The sequence below is a fragment of the Nuphar pumila genome, chromosome 16 (assembly GCF_984573655.1).
Source record: "Nuphar pumila chromosome 16, dmNupPumi1.hap1.1, whole genome shotgun sequence".
NCBI classification, from domain to species: Eukaryota; Viridiplantae; Streptophyta; class Magnoliopsida; order Nymphaeales; family Nymphaeaceae; genus Nuphar; species Nuphar pumila.
Window position 1 is genome coordinate 80,619,273 of NC_143264.1, and position 21,010 is coordinate 80,640,282.

Genomic DNA, 21,010 nt, shown 5'->3' on the forward strand with positions numbered 1-21,010 from the left:
GTAAGCAACGAAGTAGTGATGGGAGTGTAGTGAAGCTTGGTGAGCATACTGGTGGATAATTGTTTCAAATATTTGGGATCTATCATTCAAAAGTATGGACAAATTGATGGAGATGTAAATCATAGGATAAAGGTTGGGTGGATGAAATGGAAAAGTGCAACTGGAATGTTGTGCGATTGTAGAATGTCATTGCGGTTGAAGGGAAAGTTTTATAGGATGACTATTAGGCCCGCTTTTCTATATGGTACGGAATGTTGGGCTGCCAAGAGACATCATATTTAAAAAATGAGTGTAGCTGAGATGCGTATGCTTAGATGGATGTGTAGAAATACAATAAAAGATAAGATTCAGAACGAGGAGATACGTAAGAAGGTAGGTGTTGCACCCATTGAAAATAAGATGAGAGAGAATCGTTTACGGTGGTTTAGACATATTTGGCGAAGGCCTAATGATGCTCCAGTTAGAAGGATCGAGAAATGGGAAAATATATTAGTTAAAATAGGTCGGGGTAGGCCTAGGAAGACTTGGATGGAGATGATAGGAAAGGATATGAATGCTTTGAACCTCACCGAGGACATGGCATTGGATAGAAATGATTGGAGGAGAAGGATTCATGTGGAAGACCCAGAATGATTTTCTTTTTTGGTTCATATCGCCGACCCCAATTGTTTTGAGATGAAGGCATAGTTGTTGTTGTTGTATAGTGTCTATCTCTGTAATATCGTGTATTTTGGTACTTATTCATTTTATGAGATTTTCAAAAATTTGGCCAAGTCTGGCAGAAAAATCGTTTGAGACTCGATTTTTAGACTGATGTCTTTGAGTCTGGGCTTGGCCCAAATCTCATCGACAAGGTTGTAACGAGCCAATCAAAGCGAGATAAAGAATTTTAATTTTAACCTTTAAATTCAAGCGAAATACGGGTTATTTTCAGGCGAACTTCAAAATTTTATATGCATGTAATATATCGTTGGATGCGTCTCGAAATTTTGAGCGTAACAATATTTTACTTTCTTGAATTTGAGTCCTGGTTGACCCGAAAATCGTGTTTTTCTGAAAATTGAGCAGTTTGTCGAAAGGGATCCAGAGTTGGATTGGATTGGATCCAAGGCCTACCATCCAAACTAATATGGATTTGGGTCTTATTTAAGTCCTACTCAAATCCGGATTTGATCTAAATCTAGATCTTGATTCATTTTCGTTTTGGGTATGGGTTTGGATCTTGGACCCAAATCCGGATCCAAATCCAAGCCCCACGAAGAGAGAGAAGGAAAAAGAGAGAGAGAAAGAGGGAAAAGAGGAGAGAGAGAGAAAGGGAAAGAGAGGAAGAAGAAGAGGAAGAGGGATCCTCTTCTCCAACAACCCCTTTTTCACCATTGTAATTGTTCTTCTCTATTCTTCGATTTTTTTTCAAAGGTATGGATCTCTTCTCTTGATACAAGTGAGAAATCGAATACCGATTCGATTCTCATGCTATACCATGATCTAAAACCATGGTAAAAATGTAGATCCATGTGATCCCTCTAAAATACACGGAAGAGGATCCATGTATTCCTCTTTCATGGATGTGTTTTGATTCATTAAACCCTTTTGAAACTTTATTTTCTGTGCATAGTCATTGTAAGAACTAAATCAGAATTTATTTCATGGTAGGAATTGTTTCCTTCTGTGTTTACATGCTATTACAAGAAATGCATGAAAAAGCATATGAAATCCGTGGTGTAAGCATGCATAACTGTGTTATAAATCTGTGATTTCATGCTTGAGTAGATTTAATTAAATCTTGATAAGTACTTCTGATTCATACAAATATGTTTAGCTTAGTTTTACAAAAAAAAATGTATATTTTGTTTTGGGTTACTGCTGGGCAGGTCGGCTGAGTCCCTAGAGCAGTCAGGGACCAGCCGACTGGGTCGGCTGGGTGGTTTGGCTGCAGGCCAGACGCAGCCGACTGGGTCAGCTGGGTCACAGTTACAAGAAAAAAAGGGTTTAATAATAAATGTTTTTGTTATTGTGGCTGTCCAGCCCTGACAGCACACACAGGCCCGGATTGGGCCTGTGCATGGCGGGCAGTCCGGCCCGGGGCTGACCAGACCGACCCACTGACTAAGGTCAGCTGGGCCTGTTTGGGTATGTTCAGGCCTGGGTTCAGTCCAGACAAACCCAGCCGACTAGAGCCGGCTGGGCATGTTTGGAAACCCAGTCGGTTGGGTGCGGTTGGGTCATGTATCTCAAAAAAAAAAATGTGTTATGTATTCTGTTTCTCTCAAGCCTAATGGGATTTGATGTACAGGTTGTTGCTCATACAATGAGCAGTAGCACATGATTAGTTTGGCTGCTCAATGGAGTTTACGTTTTGACAATTGACTGCTTTCCTACCTTATGCATGTTGTCAGTGCCTACTTGAGCTTGTGTGACGATATATCAAGCATGTAAACTTTCAGATTTTCTCACTCATGTTATGTTCAGCCATATTCATGCAAAAGAATGACTCTGAACACATGCCTAGACTATTTATGACATGCGTGTTCATGGTGTTACTGTATAGTTGTTCTCTATGCTAGTGTATACTTGAAAGTAAGATGTTTTATATGAAGACAGTGGTATGAATACTCACATGTTAAATCAAATGGGTTCACGAATGAAGGTTTGCATGTGACATGAACATGTGAATTAATGTATGCATTTGTCATGAATGTGCGAATAAAATGGAAGCTATTGATGAATATGAAATTGTGAACTCGTACGCATGCATATGTATATTATTGCTTTATGCACATGCATATGAATATGAATGCATTGTGGTATGTTATTCCTGGTTTTTGCATATGATGCATCGATGCATTAATGATCCAAGTGAATCATCGCAGGTTTGGAGAGCCTCGAGCACTGGGTGATTCGTCTTTACTTTTAAATGCATTGCAAAAATCATATTTATTTACATTGCATTGTGTTTACATTGTTTTATGCTTTTCCGCGGGCGATAGTTCCATGATGGCTCTCGCTGGGGTAGATGCGAGCTTTTGGCTTTTGCATGCTGCATTACAAAACTTAATAATTAGCTTTTAATAAAAAAATAATGAATAAGAATAATGTAATTTACGATCTGAGATCTCTCATCGAAAGAATAGGCATCTTAGAGATTTGGTTTTGGGGGACCATGAAGATACAAAAACTTTGTGCGCTTTACTTATTACCCCTGAATCCGATATTGAGGTTTTTTCTCCTTACCACGGTTTTAGAGAGAATCCGTCACTTTACCTTAAGGTGATATGTTTGACACAGAGTTACCGCCTAAGTAAAGGGAGAAGCGCGCTTCCCCGAAGCGTGCTTCGGAAGCGCGAAACGTCGTTCTTCCGAAGCGTGAGGGGAAGCGTCTCTCTTTTTTGAGAAGCGTGCTTCCCCCATGTTTCTCCCACGCTTCCCCCTCGCTTCCCCATTTTTTCCATTTTTCGCTTCCCCCTCGCTTCCGGTTCGCTTCCTAGGTCGCTTCCGAGACGGTTCGGAATTTTCTTCTAAGTGGTCTAATGCTTCCCCGCTTCCTAAATTTTTGAAAGTGTCTCGCTTCCCGCTCCCGCTTCCCGTATCGCTTCCCGCTCCCGCTTCCTCGACTGGTAACTCTGGTTTGACATAGTTGTTGTTTTGGTATACCAAAAAAATGGCACTATTGGATGTGGAGGTCCTTAGTGTCCCGACATTAGATGTCGAGGTCTAATGTTCTGAAGGTGATTTGATCGAGAGCTAAGTTTGGAACACAGTAATAAAATACAACTTGTGTATTAAGTTACCCTAGAAACCCTATTTAACCTCAGAAAATTGTACCCGTTTGGTGTATCCGCAGGCAATGGTAATTAAAAAAAGGAACTTAAGTTGTGTGCATTTAATAGGGACATGCATATGAAAGGAAAACTAAAATGAAAGATAATAATTTACTCATGTAGTTCACTGAAGTTGCATATTCCTGCTATGCATTAGAACATGCATGTTTAATTATTCCCTTAATTGTTACATGTTGGTGGATGCATGATGTTTGATTCTTAATGCATATTAAATGTCCTGGTTACTTAAATTGTGATCTCTGTTATTTATTAATGTTCTCTCATGCTTAGTAATTGTTTCTTACTGCATAAATGCTTAAATTGAATTATGTAAATGTCATAATTATATTCCTCTATGTTATTGCATGAATTCTTATCTGTATTCTTTATGCTCATTTATTTCATTAGAGGTACCTTACGCAGAATTCCTCAAATTTTTGACACATTTATTTTTGTGGTTTTCGCAGACGCAGGTGATCAGTGAAGCGACTAGCTTCTGGTAGAGCTACGAGTGTCATACTTTTGCTGGATAATTCACAGAGGGACAGTGTGGCTCAGTCTTTTCCTTTATTTACTTTTATGTCATTAAAATAACTCTGATGTCTTTTGCAATTATTGTTAGATATTTTTTCTTTCATAATTAATAAATAATGACTTGCTATGGTTTGGGATGATAAATATAAGATCGCTTGTAGTGTGTTGTGTTATTCAATTGGGAGTAGAATTGTAAAGGCCCCGGGTCTCTGAGAATATTTCCGCAATTGATTTTAAAAAAACGCATTTTTAAGAGGTATGAGTTGGGGTCGTTACAATCTCAATATGCTTTGTGCGCTCATAAAAAGTGTGATTCTTAGCAATATATATTGCACTCTTTTTATCACAACACAACTTCGTGGGTCCATGAACAAGAGCCCCCATATCTTCCAACAGCTGGCAAATCTAAACAATCTCCATGATTGTAATTGTCATGGCTCGGTATTCGGCCTCAGTGGATGATAGGAACACCTTTTGTTGCTTCTTGGATCTCCAAAAAATTAATAATTCACCTAAGAACATAAAAAACCAGTGGTAGAGCGACGGTTATTTGGATCACTTCCCCAATCAGTATAAGCACTTAGATTTAACTCAGAATATGAAGATAAAAATACTCTCGGAGAATTGCACTCACATGAACTGATGTAGAAGCATGCTGAAATTGACTTGCAACATGAACGACATGTAAAATATTAGGTCTAGTGATGCTAAGATACATCAAAGACCCTACAAGTTGCCTATAAGGAATGGGATCTTTTAGAAAAACCCCATTATCAATTTTTAACTTTGTTCCTACCACTTCAAGAGTTTCACAAACTTTATCATTTGTAATTCCTGACCTGTCAATAATCTCAAATGCAAATTTAGTTTGAGATAAAAAATAACCCATGCGAGAGTAGGCAACTTCAATGCCTAAAAAGTATGTCAGAAATCCTAAGTCTGACATTTCAATTTTATCTTTTAGTATAGACTTTATACTCTTAATCCCTTTAGCAACGTCACTTGTAATTAGCATATCATCAACATATAATAATAAAATCATGATTCTTGTATTGAATTTCTTAACAAACAAGACAGTGTCAGTAAAACATGAAGTAAATTTATTTTCTATCATTAAGTTATTAAATTGATCATACTAAGCTTTGAGAGCTTGTTTCAAACCATAAAGAGTTTTTTGTAGGCAAAGAACTTTACCTTTAGGAACATCCATACCTAGAAAAGCATCCATATAGACTTTTTCATTTAGATCACCATTTAAAAAGGCATTTTTGACATCCATTTGATATGTGTTCCATTTTTTAATTGAGGCAATAGTAATAAGACACCTAACAGTAACCATACACGCAACGAGGGCAAAAATTTCATCGTAGTTTATTCCATATTTTTTACTATACCCTTTGGCAACTAGACGGGTTTTATACCTTTCAAGAGTCCCATCACTCTTGGTCTTGACCTCAAAAACCCATCTACATCTTATTATCTTCTTTTCACTAGGTAGATCTTAAAATTTCCAAGTTGTAGCCTTTCTAAGAGCTCTAAGTTCATTATCCATGGCTTCCCTCTATTCGTCAATTTATTTTACTTCTTCAAAGTTTTTAGGTTACACATATGAATGGATGGCGCTAAGGCAAACTCTATATTTAGGAGAGAATGATTCATAGGATATGAATCTAGAAGAAATTCTTCTAGCTCTTTATGTTCTTCGAGGATTTAGATTATTGCAGTAGGCTCACTAGATTCACTATATTTCTCAATTGCACTTTTAAAAGTGTTTCTATCTCTATGTGTATAGGTGATAGGGTCACTAAATGTTCTTACTTCGATAGGTTGATCAAGAGATTGATAAAAAGAGTTGTTATTCTCTTCTATATTTTCATCATCACTAATGTCATTATATATGATTTCATCATCATTTCTAGATAACAACTCAAACAAAAAAGAGTAATCCGCATTATCTCTATGAGGTTCACATTCTTTAAAATCACTAACAAATTCTAAAAAAGTTACATTTCTATAAACATATAATTTATCATTTTTAATATCATATCATCTAAAACCTTTTTGAGTTTCAGAATATCCAAGAAATGCACAAAGAATAGCTTTTAGTGAGAGTTTATCATTTTTATCAATAAGAACAAAACATTTGCATCCAAAAACTCTCAACCTATTGTAGTCAGGTTCTTTTCGATATAGAATTTCAAAAGGTGAGATTTTATTTAAATTTTTTAAAGGAAGACGATTTATAAGATAAACGCATGCAAGAGCCACCTTGGCCCAAAATCTTTTAGGAATATTTTGAAAAATAAACAAAGTTCTTGTGGTTTCAATAATATGCCTATGTTTTTTTTTTCGGCTAGACCATTTTATTGGTGTGTTTTAGGACAAGATTTTTTATGAACAATTCCATAGTTTTCAAGATAATTTTTAAATTCATTTGAAAGTTACAAAATCGGTCCTAAGAATCTTTAAGTTACTATTAAATTGTTTTTAATCATCATATGATGTCTTAAACGATATAAAAACCTCATGTTTATGCTTAAGAAAATATATCCAACAATATCTAAAATAATCATAAAAAAATAACATAATATGCAAATCTTCCTTTAGATACGACGTGTGTCGGTCCCTATTGTGAACATAGATCTTTGTTCAAAAGGCAAACTTCTCATTTTTCTAAGAATACAATCATTACAAGTGAAGACACTTTTACAAAGATCTTTAACAAAATATAAATAGGAAAGTTTGATGACATTAGGATGTCCAAGTCTTTTATGCCAAACATTGATATCTTTATCTTGGCCAAGATTACAAAAAGAATGTTTTGGAATTTGTAGAAACTCCATGTAGTAGAAATCTCCTTATTAGAATATGAATGAATATGGTGTAATGAAATATGCGGAAAAGCAAAGAGTGCACTAAGCACTTACAACATCTACTAATGAACAAACAAAGAGGGGCTAATACCCAAACCCACAAGAGACAACACAACATAAAAATATGAATGCCTCTTATTGAAAGAGAGAGAGCTCTCAAGAGTGAAAAATACAAGAGGGGAGCACCCCTATTTATACACAAGAGGAGAGGGAGAGGGCCAAGAGGCCTTAAAAGGAGAGCCACCTAGGGGGCTCCCCATGTAGTCGTTGGGAGCCCCCAACGGTCACTAATGTGACCGTTGGAGGCCCCATCGACTACATGGTGGGGCCCCTTTTGAGTGAGCAAAAAACAAAAAAATAAAAAATACATTTTACAAAAAATAAAGAGAAAAATAAACAAAGAAAAACAAGTACCCCTATCGGGTACTTGTGAAATGACAAAAATACCCCTATCGGGTATTATATATATATAAATATATATATATATATGAATTACATATATTTTAACACCCTCCCTCAAGCTTTACGGGGATATAACCGAAAGCTTGTTAAGGAGAAACAAAAACCGAGGAGCCGCAAGAGCCTTAGTGAAGAAGTCCGCCAACTGGTACTCTGATGTGACGTAAGGTAGTGCTATAGTTCCTCTTAGGTATTCATCCCGAACGTAATGGCAGTCCATCTCAATATGTTTAGTACGCTCATGGAATGTGTGATTGCTTGCAATATAGATTGCGCTTTTGTTGTCACAACACATCTTCGAAGGAGTAGAGATGACAATGCCCATATCACTGAGGAGGCTTCTTAGCCACATAAGTTCCATGGTTGTAGTGGCCATAGCACGATATTCTGCTTCCGTCGAGAACAATGATACTTTGTGTTGCTTCTTGCATCTCCACGAAATCATAGAGTCACCTAAGAAAACACAAAAACCGGTAGTTGAGACACGGTCATTGGGATTTCCTCCCCAATCTGCATCGGTATAAGCAATTAAATCAAGTGACGAGGCAGAAGAAAGAAAAACTCCCTTAGTTATGGTATTTTTGATATATCTGACAATCCTTAAGACTGCACTCATGTGCACGGTTGTAGGTGCATGTTGAAACTGACTGACAGAGTGGACGGCATGAGCAATGTCTGGCCGTGTGATGGATAGATAGGTTAGAGACCCAACAAGTTGCCGGTAGGGAGTTGGATCCTCGAGAGGTGTTCCATCTTCCAACCTTAATTTTGCATTGATGACTTCTGGGGTTTCTGTCTTCTTGTCATCGGAGATACCCGATTTGGAACAGATGTCAGCAGCAAGTTTCATCTGAGAGAGAATGTACCCTCGAGGAGAGTACGCCACTTCAATTCCTAAAAAATATCTTAAGAAACCAAGGTCAGACATATCAAAATTTTCTTTCAAAACCTTTTTAATATCATTAATGCCTTGCTCATCACTTCCTGTGATGATCATATCATCAACATAAAGTAGTAAAATAACTACAGAAGACCCTGCACTTTTCACAAACAAAGCAGTGTCAGTATAACATGAATGAAAATTTAAACTTGTCATTACATTACTAAATCTATCATGCCAAGCCTTTGGAGCTTGTTTTAAACCATATAATGCCTTGTTAAGTTTAAGAATTTTATTTTTACCAATACATACTCCTGGTGGGGGATCCATGTAAACTTCTTCATTTAATTCGCCATTTAGAAATGCATTCTTAACATCAAGTTGATAGATAGGCCATTTCTTTACAGACGCAATAGCAATAAGAGTCCTAACACTAGTCATTCTAGCAACCGGTGCGAAGGTTTCTTCATAATCTATACCATATTCCTGAGCATATCCTTTAGCTACTAATCGTGCTTTATAACGTTCTAACGAACCATCACTCTTGGTTTTAATTTTGAAGACCCATTTACATCCTATTGATTTCTTTTCAGTGGGTAACGAAGTTATTTCCCAAGTTTTTGCTTTTTCAAGGGCACTAAGCTCTAAGTTCATGGCTTCAACCCATTGGGGAATATTTTTGGCCTCATTATAGTGTGAAGGTTCATGAAATGAATGTAATGCAATTAGACATGCTCTATATCTAGGAGTTAGGGACTCATAGGAAACAAACTTATTTGGAGGATTGGAGATCCGACTGGATCTCCTTAAAGATGTTTCTTCAATGTCGGATCCTTGAGAGTATTTTTCTAAGGCACTTATCTGAGTTTGTTGACCACGCCTAACATATGTTTGGATTGGTCTATTATTCTCAACTACAGCATTATCAAGAGGGATTTCCTCTAGGTCATTCAAAGACTCATTAGAGATTTCCTCTTCTTGAGGAGTCTCATCTTCTTGAGATAGAAGATCAAATAAAAAAGTATATTCACTTTCGTCAATATCTTTAGTTTTCTCAAAACCATTTTCATTTTCCAAAAAGGTTACATCTTTGGATACATAGAGTTTGTTATTTTTCAAGTCAAAACATCTAAAACCCTTTTGATTTTCTCCATAACCCAAGAAAACGCATTCAATAGCTTTAGGAGATAATTTGTCCCGTTTATGAGTAAGGACAAAACATTTACATCCAAAAACTCTTAATCTATTGAAGTCAGGTGTTCTTTCAAATAGTTTTTCGTATGGAGATGTATTTTGTAAGGATGAAGATATCATTCTATTTATTAAATAAGTTGAGGTTAAGGCCGCTTCGGCCCAAAAATTCTTTGGAATTTCTTTGGAAATAAGGAGTGTCCTAGTAGTTTCCATGATATGTCTATGCTTTCTTTCGGCCAAGCCGTTTTGTTGAGGAGTCCTAGGACACGATCTTTGATGACAAATCCCATTTACTTCTAAATAGTTTTGAAATTCATTTGATAAATATTCTCCACCCGAATCGGATCTAAGAGTAGAGATATTACTTGAAAATTGATTTTTAACTATCATATGAAATTTTTTAAAAAACTCAAAGACTTCGGATTTTAAATTGAGAAAGTAGATCCATACATACCTAGTATAGTCATCGATGAAAGTGACATAATAGGAGTACCCTCCTTTAGACATGACGGGGGAAGGACCCCAAACGTCCGAATGGACTAACTCAAAAGGTCTTTTGGATACAAAAGTCCGGTTTGGAAAAGGAGTAGATTTCATTTTGCCAAAAATACAATTCTTGCAAACAAAATGTTTCTCATTACAAAATTTCTTTCCAAATGGAAAGGAGTACATTTTTGAGAAACTTGGATGTCCAAGTCTTTGATGCCAAATATCAATATTTTTATCTTGGACATGGTTACAAAAAGAGTTAATGGGGAGTTTCAAGTTGCTCATGTAATAGAGATCTCCCCTTCTATGGCCTTGCCCAATCAGCTTCCCGGACCGGAGATCCTGTATAGAGCAATCCTTAGTTGAGAAGGAGATTTTACATCCATGATCGCATATTTGAGCAACAGAGAGGAGATTTAAATTAAGTTGAGGTACAACTCTCACGTTTGGCACAAAGAAGTCTTTTGAAAAGTTTAAGGTTCCAAGACTTTTAACTTGTAAAGATGTACCATCGGCAGTTGAAACATAGGAGTTTTTAAAATTATTACATAAATCGGAAAGCTCATTTTCAAGGGGGGTCATATGAAAAGAAGCTCCAGAGTCAAGGATCCAAGACGACATACCTGGAGGAGAGGAGGAAGCTACGGCGGCACCCGAAGTTGATGGAATCTTGAGTAGAGTTTGTAGTGCCTCCGATAGTTGAGCAAGAGAAAACGAGTCCGTTCCTTTGATTGCTTCCTCTTTCTTTTGAGTAGCTTCTTCAACGGAAGCAACTTTATTTTTTGGTGCTTCATTCAACTTAGGGCAATTAGGTCTTATATGACCCGGTTCTTGACAATGATGGCAAATGGCTTTTCTATAGTTGCCATTATAGTTATTTTGTCTTCCAAAATGTGGAGGTTTGTAGGTTTTCATATGGTTGCCGGGTTTGGATACGGCCAAGACATCATTTCCTCCTTTAATCATGCCAAGACGGGTTTCTTCTTGGCATATTTCGGCTATGGCATCTTCCAAGGGAAGAGGCTTTGATCTATGTAGGAGGGAGGATCTAACTTGTTCATATTCGGGCCTAAGCCCATGTAAAAATTGGAAAAAGTGTTCTTTTTCCATTTGTTCTCTCCTTAATTCCACATCTATACTAGAAACCCATTTTGGTTCTAGTAAGGATAGCTCATCCCATAGAGGGCCAAGAGTGCTAAAGTAATCCCTAACACTCATTTCTCCTTGCTTGATAGTCCGGATTTTTTCTTAAAGGAAGAATTGACGAGCAAGGTCTTTTTGTGTAAACATACCTTTCATGAAGAACCATGCTTCATTTGCCATCCTAAATTTGGCAATGTTGGCGCAAATCTTGAGCTCCACATTATTCATGAACCAAGCAAGAATCTTGGCATGCTTACTCTCCCAATCTTCTATTTTAGATTGGTGATCTTCAATGGCCTTTATGCGGGCATCTCCTTCAAGAGCCTTTTCTTGATCGCCTTCCATCTTAGTTAGTTGGAGTTGTGGTTCCGGAATGGTGCCCATAACGTATCCCCAAAGCTTTTTTCCTTTGAGGTTGTTTTCCATGGCGGCGGCCCACATCATGTAGTTGGAACCATTGAGCTTGAAGGAGAGATCAATCTTTTGTTCTCCTTCCATAACAACCACTTACAAGAGAATATCAAGGAGAGAGAAACAAAAAAACAAATATAGCTACACCACTAGCTATATTAAAATGAAGAGCATACACAAGGCTCTGATACCATGTAATGAAATATGCGGAAAAGCAAAGAGTACACTAAGCACTTACAACATCTACTAATGAACAAACAAAGAGGGGCTAATACCCAAACCCACAAGAGACAACACAACATAAAAATATAAATGCCTCTTATTGAAAGAGAGAGAGCTCTCAAGAGTGAAAAATACAAGAGGGGAGCACCCCTATTTATACACAAGAGGAGGAGAGGGAGAGGGCCAAGAGGCCTTAAAAGGAGAGCCACCTAGGGGGCTCCCCATGTAGTCGTTGGGAGCCCCCAACGGTCACTAATGTGACCGTTGGAGGCCCCATCGACTACATGGTGTGGCCCCTTTTGAGTGAGCAAAAAACAAAAAAATAAAAAATACATTTTACAAAAAATAAAGAGAAAAATAAACAAAGAAAAACAAGTACCCCTATCGGGTACTTGTGAAATGACAGAAATACCCCTATCGGGTATTATATATATATATATATATAAATATATATATATATATATATGAATTACATATATTTTAACATATGGATCCTTTATTGGATCCATATCCATATCCATTCACGTGTTTTATAATGTAATATGTATTTCTTATACAGGGCATTTTTGTCCTTGTAAAAATGTCGTAACCCTATTTAATATAATCAAGGTTTACAACAGCCCATAGTGAACATAAGGAGGTTGTCGATTCCCAGGTAATTCCTCTCTCTCTCTCATATTTTCTTATTTTCTATAGATTGTTTCTGCTTACCAACTGATTTAATATGGTATCAGAGCAGCAAAATTTCTGGGCGTGAAAAGTCGTCTCTTCCTTCTCGTCAACGGGTGTCGATCTGGCTCCTATCGTCCTCTTCTCCTTCTATCTTCAAAGTCGTGCTTTCCTTCTCGTCAACGGGTGTCGATCTACCTCCTGTCGTCCTCTTCTCTTTCTATTTTCATTCACCAAAGGTTTGTTTGTTGCTCTTTTCTTCTTTCTCTACCTCATGTTTCCTAAATATCCAATAGTCTTTTTGCAGATCTGAATCGCATTCAGATCTGCTGTGTATTCCAACAGATCTGTCGTGTCTTTCTCTTTCCTCTTAAACCCTAAAACACTTCTGCGTCCTTGTGTCTGTCTTCATCTTCGTATATTTCTAATATTAGCGTCTGGCTATCATGTTCTCTTCCAATCTGCATCTCATCCTCTAAAAATTTTTTGTTGTTCTTCACCTGTCGACTTTGTCGTGTGGGTTATTTCACGCTTTCTCCTTCATTCAGGTCCTATATTCAATCTGAAATCAGTCATATCATTTTTGCTTTGTTGTTTTGATTTCAGATCTCTCTTTAAAGCTATTGTTGTTATTTTTTATTCCTCTTAATCCCTCAATATGAGTCTCTAAGGTTTGTCAATAGATACTTATGCCAACTCTGGTCTTTCTTCCAACTTTCTAGGGCAGCTTGTCTCTGAAAAATTAAATTCAAATAACTACCTGACTTGGAAAAGGCAGATCACTCCCTTTATTCGAAGTCGAGATCTTACAAGTCACTTGGATGGCTCGGTTTCAGCGCCTTCAGAGTTTATGACACAAGAAACAAAGGAGGGAGAAGGAATGGCAAACGTTGTTCGTAACCCTGTATTTGTTGTCTGGATGAAGCGCGAACAGGCTCTTGTCGCGTATATCACTTCCACATTGTCTCAAGAGGTATTAGTTTCTATTCTTGATGATTGTACAGTTAAAACACTGTGGGAGACTCTAGCTCAAACTTACTCTCATATATCAGAAAAGCTAAAGTGTTATTTCTTAAGCGTCAATTCGAGCTTTTGAAAAAGAGATCAATGACTATTATTGAATCTTTAAATCAAGTCAAAAGCATCACAGATCAATTAGCAATTGTTGGATATCCAGTATCAGATAAAGAAAAAGTACAGCAGTCGCTAAGTGCCCTGGGGTCAGAGTATCATGTTCTTGTCACTTCTTTATTGTATTTACCGACATTGCCCAGTTTTGAGGATTTACGTGCTAAACTGCTTCAGTATTAAATGTCTTTGAAAAGCATGTTTGATACTTCGGCAGGGCAATCATCTACGCATGATGTTTTTGCCACAGGCATGACAGCTGATTGCACACATGGAGATCTTTCCTATAGAGGGGGGTGTGGCAGAAGTAGAGGAGCACAAATCCAGGGTGGACGTGGGTTGCTACCTACGCCAAATTTCACTGTCGGTTCTTCAAAGAGTGTTCTCACATGCTATCATTGTAACAAATGTGGTCATATCAAGGCTAACTACTAGTTTAACCCACAAAATCGTAACAAAATTCAAAACCATAAAAATGTTGCCACACCAAGAACCACAGGTACTTTCCGGGGGAGTGATGATGCTAAAGATCTTCTCTTGTCTGCAATGGCCAACTTGAATTTGAAGCAGAATGATGATGGAGTTTGGTATGTGGATTCTGAGGCAGCGGCTCATGTTATTGGAAATGCAGGTAAGTTCTCTACTTTGACCCCATATTTTGGTAAATCTAATATTGTAACGGGAGATGGGACTCACCACCCTATTTCAAGCGTAGGTAATGTCCTCATTCCTTTGCCTGAGTCTTCATCCATCCCTTTATCCAATGTTGTCCATGCAACAAATATAAAGAAAAACATTGTCTCTGTTTCTAAACTTGTTGATTTTACCAATTCATCTATAGAATTTACTCCTACTGTTGTCTTTGTCAAGGATCTTCAAACGAAGCAGACGTTCACTAAAGGAGAGCGGCGTGGAAACATATACAATTTCAATGAAGATCCAGCCTCCAGTGTCCTGAAGCCTAAGTCCGATCGTATTTCTAAAGATGTTCTAAGTATATCCAAATGTAATAAGCCAGATCTTTGGCATTCTCATCTTGGTCATTGTAGTAGAGTCCTTACTGAAAAACTAGTGTCTCATGGTTTTATTTCAAAGTCTGTTTCACCTTCATTGTTGAGGGACAAAATATGTCCCAGTTGTCAGGTCTGCAAGAGTCATGTACTTCCCTTTCATCAAATAAATAAAAGAGCTTTCATGCCTTTTAAAATAATATGTTCTGATGTTTGGGATCCTGCTCCCAATCCTTCCTCTTCTGGAAGCAAATATTGTGTCCTTTATTGATAGTTTCTCTCGCTTTACCTGGATATTCTTTATGAAACATAAATCAGAAGTCTTCCTTATTTTTTGTCACTTTCATGCCTACGTTAAAACTCAATTCTCCCAAAATATTCAAATCCTCCAATGTGATGGGGGCAGTGAGTATTCCTCCAAAGAATTTTTAGATTTTCTCCAAGATAATGGGATGCATCGTAGAGTTTCTTGCCCGTACACTCCACAACAAAATGGAATTGTCGAACGTAAACATAGGCATATTGTGGAGAGTGCAATGAGTATGATGCATGGTTGTAACTTACCTATTAATCTTTGAATAAAAGCTTTTCATACTGCTACTCATGTGATAAATCGTCTTCCTATGCTTTTTCTTGAAAATCAGTCTCCCCATTATGTTCTATATGGTGTACATCCTAATTATGATGAGCTACGAGTTTTTGGATGCATATGTTATGTACACGTTAATAAATCCATGAGAACTAAATTTCAGGACAAAGCTTTTGTATGTCAATTTGTAGGTTATGCAGACGAGCACAAGGGGTACAGGTGCTATGATCCTGTCTATAAGAAGATTAGAATTTCCAAAAATATTATTTTTGATGAAAATAGTTTTCTGGGAAATGAAGCAGGTTATGATCGTGAACATGTGGACGCAGTTGCTAATTGGTATGACCCATGGTTCAGTGTTGAACTCATTTCACATGTTGCAGAACAGTCTACTATAGCCCCTGAAAGCATACATGGTGAGATGGTTTCAGATGATGCATTAGACACACACACACACACACACACACACACATATATATATATATATATATATATATATATATATATTAGGATCCATTTAAGCCACATATATATATAATATTTATTTAATAAAAAAATATATTTATTAAATTTTATAATTAGGCAAAATTTGCGAGATATTACAATATATATATATATATATATTCATATGTATATATTTTATTTATAATGATGTAATAAGTGATGCCCTCTAGGGGTATTTTCATCATTTCACGGCATTGTAATAGGTTGTGCACATTAGGGGTACTTTAGCTCTTTTACTTTATTTTGTTCTTTTTGCCACTTCTCCTCCTTTTCTCTCCTCCTATTCTCCATCTCATTTTTACACTTGCTAGGAGCATAAATTTGAGGTGAATGTGTTAATAATCATGAAAGCCCTTGGACATCAACAATTCACACACACACACAAGCAAAATGAAATAGTGGATTAACCAATTGACTTGGCTGAATCGAGTGAGCTCGGACAAGTCTTGGGAAAAAACATGGTCAACCTATTGGTTAGACCAGGTTTTTTGTAGAGCTGATCAACTTGATAAAATCATTATGATAACCTACCATGTTTTAAAGCAGTACAGTGACAATTAGCAAACAAATTATGAACTCAATAGCGAAGATCAGTTGCTTAAAAGCTTTGAGTCCATGTTATGTATAATACAATTGAACACTAGAAGGTATGTATGTGAAGAAACAAAGGAAACAAGAGAGAGAGAGAGATCATTCTATTACATTACTAACAACCATTACGTAGCATGTACAAGCCTAATCAATTAAAAAAATTTAAGTGTCAAATGCAGCCAAGAATTGACAAATTAATGTTGCTTACTTTATATATGTATTCTCAAGCCAAAGACACTTGGTCCAAGAAGAGATAAATAAAATAAGTTCAAAACTTCAAAATAACTCACCCGGCAACGATGTTGTCCTGAGGTGTCAACCCAAATAACACGTACAAAGGAAATCTCTTGTGCAGGTTGATCAACAAGTTCATTTATTTGGGATGCATAGCAGGCAGATTCATATGAATCTATTTTTTGATTGACCTTGTAAAATTGTAAAGCATTATCTCTAAGGATGCTCTTTGCTGCATGAATGGCTTCCGAGATAGCAAGATCACCATCCTCACAAGCACCACGTAAGACAGTTGAAAGAGCATGGCGTGCTCGTTTTGCACCTATGATGTGGAACACCGAGAGTAAAATATGCAGGAGACAACATTAAGCAACTTACTACTTTACATGCAAAGAGATGAGTTATGGTATGTATAATATTAATCAAAAATTGAGTAAAAACACACAATGCATTCAAAATAAAGACAAATAGATCTTCATTTTTATACCAAAACTTTGTTGGTTTTGAGTAATAGTTCACATTGTTTCAAAAAATATAGTGTGCTAATTTTTCCAGCCTATGCCTATTTATGTTAACATTTGATGACACCAACACTGAGACTGACCCTCCAACACTTACTGCCATTCTAGTTTTTTCTCACATAACATCCAACACTTTGAGAGCTCAACACATGTGACCTATTACCAATATTTATTGATAATCACTTTGCAATTGTAGTTTCAGAATTATTTTTTCAACAGAATTCTTTTTTTCTGCAAATTGGACTGAAGACAGACCTTTTGTGCTTAATTTATTAACTCAGTAAAATTACAGGCATCTTGACATTTCTGTTTTGAACTTTTGTATGTTAGGGTCTTATATAAAGTATCAATCAAATTATAGCATAAGATATTAGCACTTTATTGACATGAAGGGTGTATTTTAGTGTACAGAGTGGTGCAAAATAATTTGGATTGTGTCCATGAATAAAGCAAACCTATGTGGGGACTTAGTCTGGATGAAGATTTGAAACATAACAAAAAGTTGCTTTGTATTTAAAATTTTTTGGGGCCAAATTTGATTTCACAAAGATCTTCTGACCAAGAATGGTGCATTCATTGAGAAGCACTATTCTGGAAATAGCTTGGTTAAGCCAAATGTGGATACAGTAACAGCCATTAACAATTTTATATATTTTAGACTTTCTGTTTAAATTTGCCCAAATGAGTGCTTCACAGCTTCAGTAGCAAAAAATTGAACATCAGCTCCAGATATACTAAAAGTTCTACCATTTTGGCTCAACAATATATAACCACAATAAGATAAATTACTTGGTCGTGCTAGCAAACCATAGGTAAAACAGAATTTTCCTCCAAACTAATAAATAATATACAAAATTTATCAAAGATAAATACCCATGATCTCATTCTATGTATTTTCAAACTAAATAAAAAACATAAAATATAAATTGATAGCATTAACCCATTCAAAAGCATACCTAAGAAAAATGTTTCAGGAAAGGCATATCCATCCGTGCTAAACATCACCTAATAGCCAAAGAGAACAAGAAAAATAAATATATTTGCTGAAGGTCAAATAAAAATTAGCATCCAACTGTACGAAAAATGTTGATGCATTGTAAGCCACTGATTATTTTGATCAAAATAACTCATGCCCGAGTGTGCCCTGTAGTAGTACAAGTATCGCCTTATATTGACAAGAGTACAGCCTTATAGAAGTAGCCATGTTACATAGATACAAATGAAAAGATGAAATATCAAACTATGATTTGTAAATATTGGGACAATGCCATATTTTCTTTTTGAAAATTGTTTCTGATTGTTGCCATATGTAAGCTTTTTTTCTTAGAAAACCCACAAAGCACTATAAGGTAAAACTTGTGATATTTGGTGACCATGAGCACAAGAGGATATGCTTTCCAAAATATAAGTTTTATACTAGCTTCATGGTTGATTCAACTCGAGTTGCCTACTAATATATTGCAATGTTTGGGAACTATTGGCCAGGATTTATCTTTTAAAGCTATGGTTTGCACTTAATCAGATTAGAGATTAAGATGGAGTTGCCTTCTAATAAAAAAAAAACTCCATACATGAGTCTGTTACGGACCCTTTTACTGCCCTAGGTCTGACCCAGAAGATCCACCCCAGTCCGGGATCCGCCCCAGTGGTAGCCGCCCAGCCGGTTTGGGACTCCAGGAAATTATTAGAAACCCAACCCAGCCTGGAGTTCTGCTCAGGATGTGTAATAACCATGATTTTTTTTTAAACTTATGTGATTTGGGCCTGGGATCCAAGTCGCGGATCCGGGACCCATAAAGGGGTCTTTATATATATATTTATCTCGTAAAACATATATGTACTTACATAAGTGCAAAAATTTTAATTAGGCGAATTATTCAAGAGATAACTATGCATATATTATATATATGGGCTTGGGATCCACATTTCGGATCCAATACCTAGATAGGATCCATATGGATATAGGTAAAATACCCTATATATTTGTATACAAGATTAAATATATATAAAAATATATATTATATGAGTAATTTTAGGGGATCCACGATTGGATCCATTTGGATCCAATCTGTGGATCCATACCAAGTGGGAGGCAAGGGTCCAAAGTTGCGGTCGGGTTTGGATCCCGAGCCGCAGGTCGCAGACCCGGACCCGGCCCCCTCGTTAAAAAAAAAAAGCCCTTAGACCCGGGTCGGACCCGACCCGGATCCGTAACCCGGTAGGGTTTTAAACCCGATATCGGGTTGCTGTTTTTAAAAGGGGAAAGTAAGGCAAGAATCGTGCCCTAGGCACAATTCCTGCAATACCAGAAGGGAGGCAGGGGGTCGGCAGGCGTAACCGAAACCCCGCGCCTCTCGGCAAGAGGGGGGGGGGGGGGCGGCGATAAAAAGGAGGTGGAAGAGGGGGTCTCACCCTCTTCCCTCGTTTCTCTCTCCCTCTCTCTCGTGTGGGCGTGCAGCGGAGGGCTGAAGGTCGCCGGAAGGCTGCAGCCACCAGCAGCCACCGCAGGCTACGACTGTAACGCCCCGAAATTTAACCCAAATTTTTAGGGTTTTTTTTTTTTTTTCTCAAGCGGAAACAACTAATAAGTCTCGGGTTAAGCATTTCAGAACGATACAGGAAGGTAAAAGCAAACCACACCATTTATTTCCACTTCAATAATAATAAAATCCAACATCAAAGTTTTCACATTTAGTCTCAAAACAAAAATCTCAATCTGAAAGTAAGCAGAACCGCCAGGGAACAATGAATCAAGTCTCGGTCAGCGCCTCATCCCGCATCGCTCATAGAACTACTCTTCTCCTGAAAATAATAGAAATTATAGGAATTAGACTACCACGTCTAAGTAGGAAAACTGTAATTATTCTTGCAAGTAGATCATGTGTCAAGTGTGATGTGGGTGTCGTGTTTGAATTACAGTCTAAACATAACCACATAAGGATTTCGATGCAATAGCAATCATAGACATATATCTGAATAGAAAGGTAGATTATGTAACAATTATACTTAAGCACAAGAAGCATTTTATGCAACTACAACAATTAAGTAAGGTATTAAGCAATTCAAGCAGAACTTACACTAACATGAACAACATCCATAATATGAATTCAATTAACTAATAAATACACAATTTAGGATGTCGTTTCAACATAAGCGACGAATATAAAACATGATGGAAGAGTAAGCAATTGTCTCTTTAATGACTCCCATACAGTGATACCTAACTGTCCTAGTTAGTGTTTATCTTTTCTTATCCCGCGGGTACACACGGGCCAAGGCAACCATCACAGAAGAGAATGTCCGGGGGTATATTATTCAGGGTTGTTTTATTAACCCGAACACTCTAACTGTGACTGAAATCCCAAGGGAGCGGCCAGTGACCGAGAGAAACTCCCAAAGGCCAAAACCAAAACAGGATGCATCCCTCACTTCTGCAGAAGAACAAAAGAACTACCACCTAGGATAAATTGGTAGTCTGGGTCCCCCAACTCTGAGGACTGGGACCAACGAGTCGCTTTACGCTCGAAACCAAAACACGTGTCCCCAGAGTTTTGTACCACTTACCCTCTCTAAGGTAAGCCCAAGAACTGGGTGGGTTAATCTTTTCATTTAATTTAGTTTCCGAAGTACAGGGCATTTCTCCAACTTCCTTCTACTACCATGGCAGTAGAATTCCCACCCTTAGTCAATTTACCCAGGGTATAGAGTCGTCTCAATCCTTTGTCATATTGATTTCATAAC

At 37.2% G+C, this 21,010-nt stretch overlaps 1 protein-coding gene across 1 annotated transcript in view; it reads right to left on the reverse strand.

The window, feature by feature from the left end:
• Nucleotides 1–21,010, reverse strand: part of NODGS (nodulin/glutamine synthase-like protein) — a 141,160-nt gene that overhangs the window by 79,085 nt on the left and 41,065 nt on the right. Inside the window, exons 8-9 of the mRNA XM_089991248.1 lie at nucleotides 18,226–18,274; nucleotides 16,805–17,070 (exon numbers count right to left, since the gene is read on the reverse strand). Of these exons, the coding sequence (XP_089847374.1) occupies nucleotides 16,805–17,070; nucleotides 18,226–18,274 (315 nt within the window). The remainder of the gene's footprint in view (nucleotides 1–16,804; nucleotides 17,071–18,225; nucleotides 18,275–21,010) is intronic.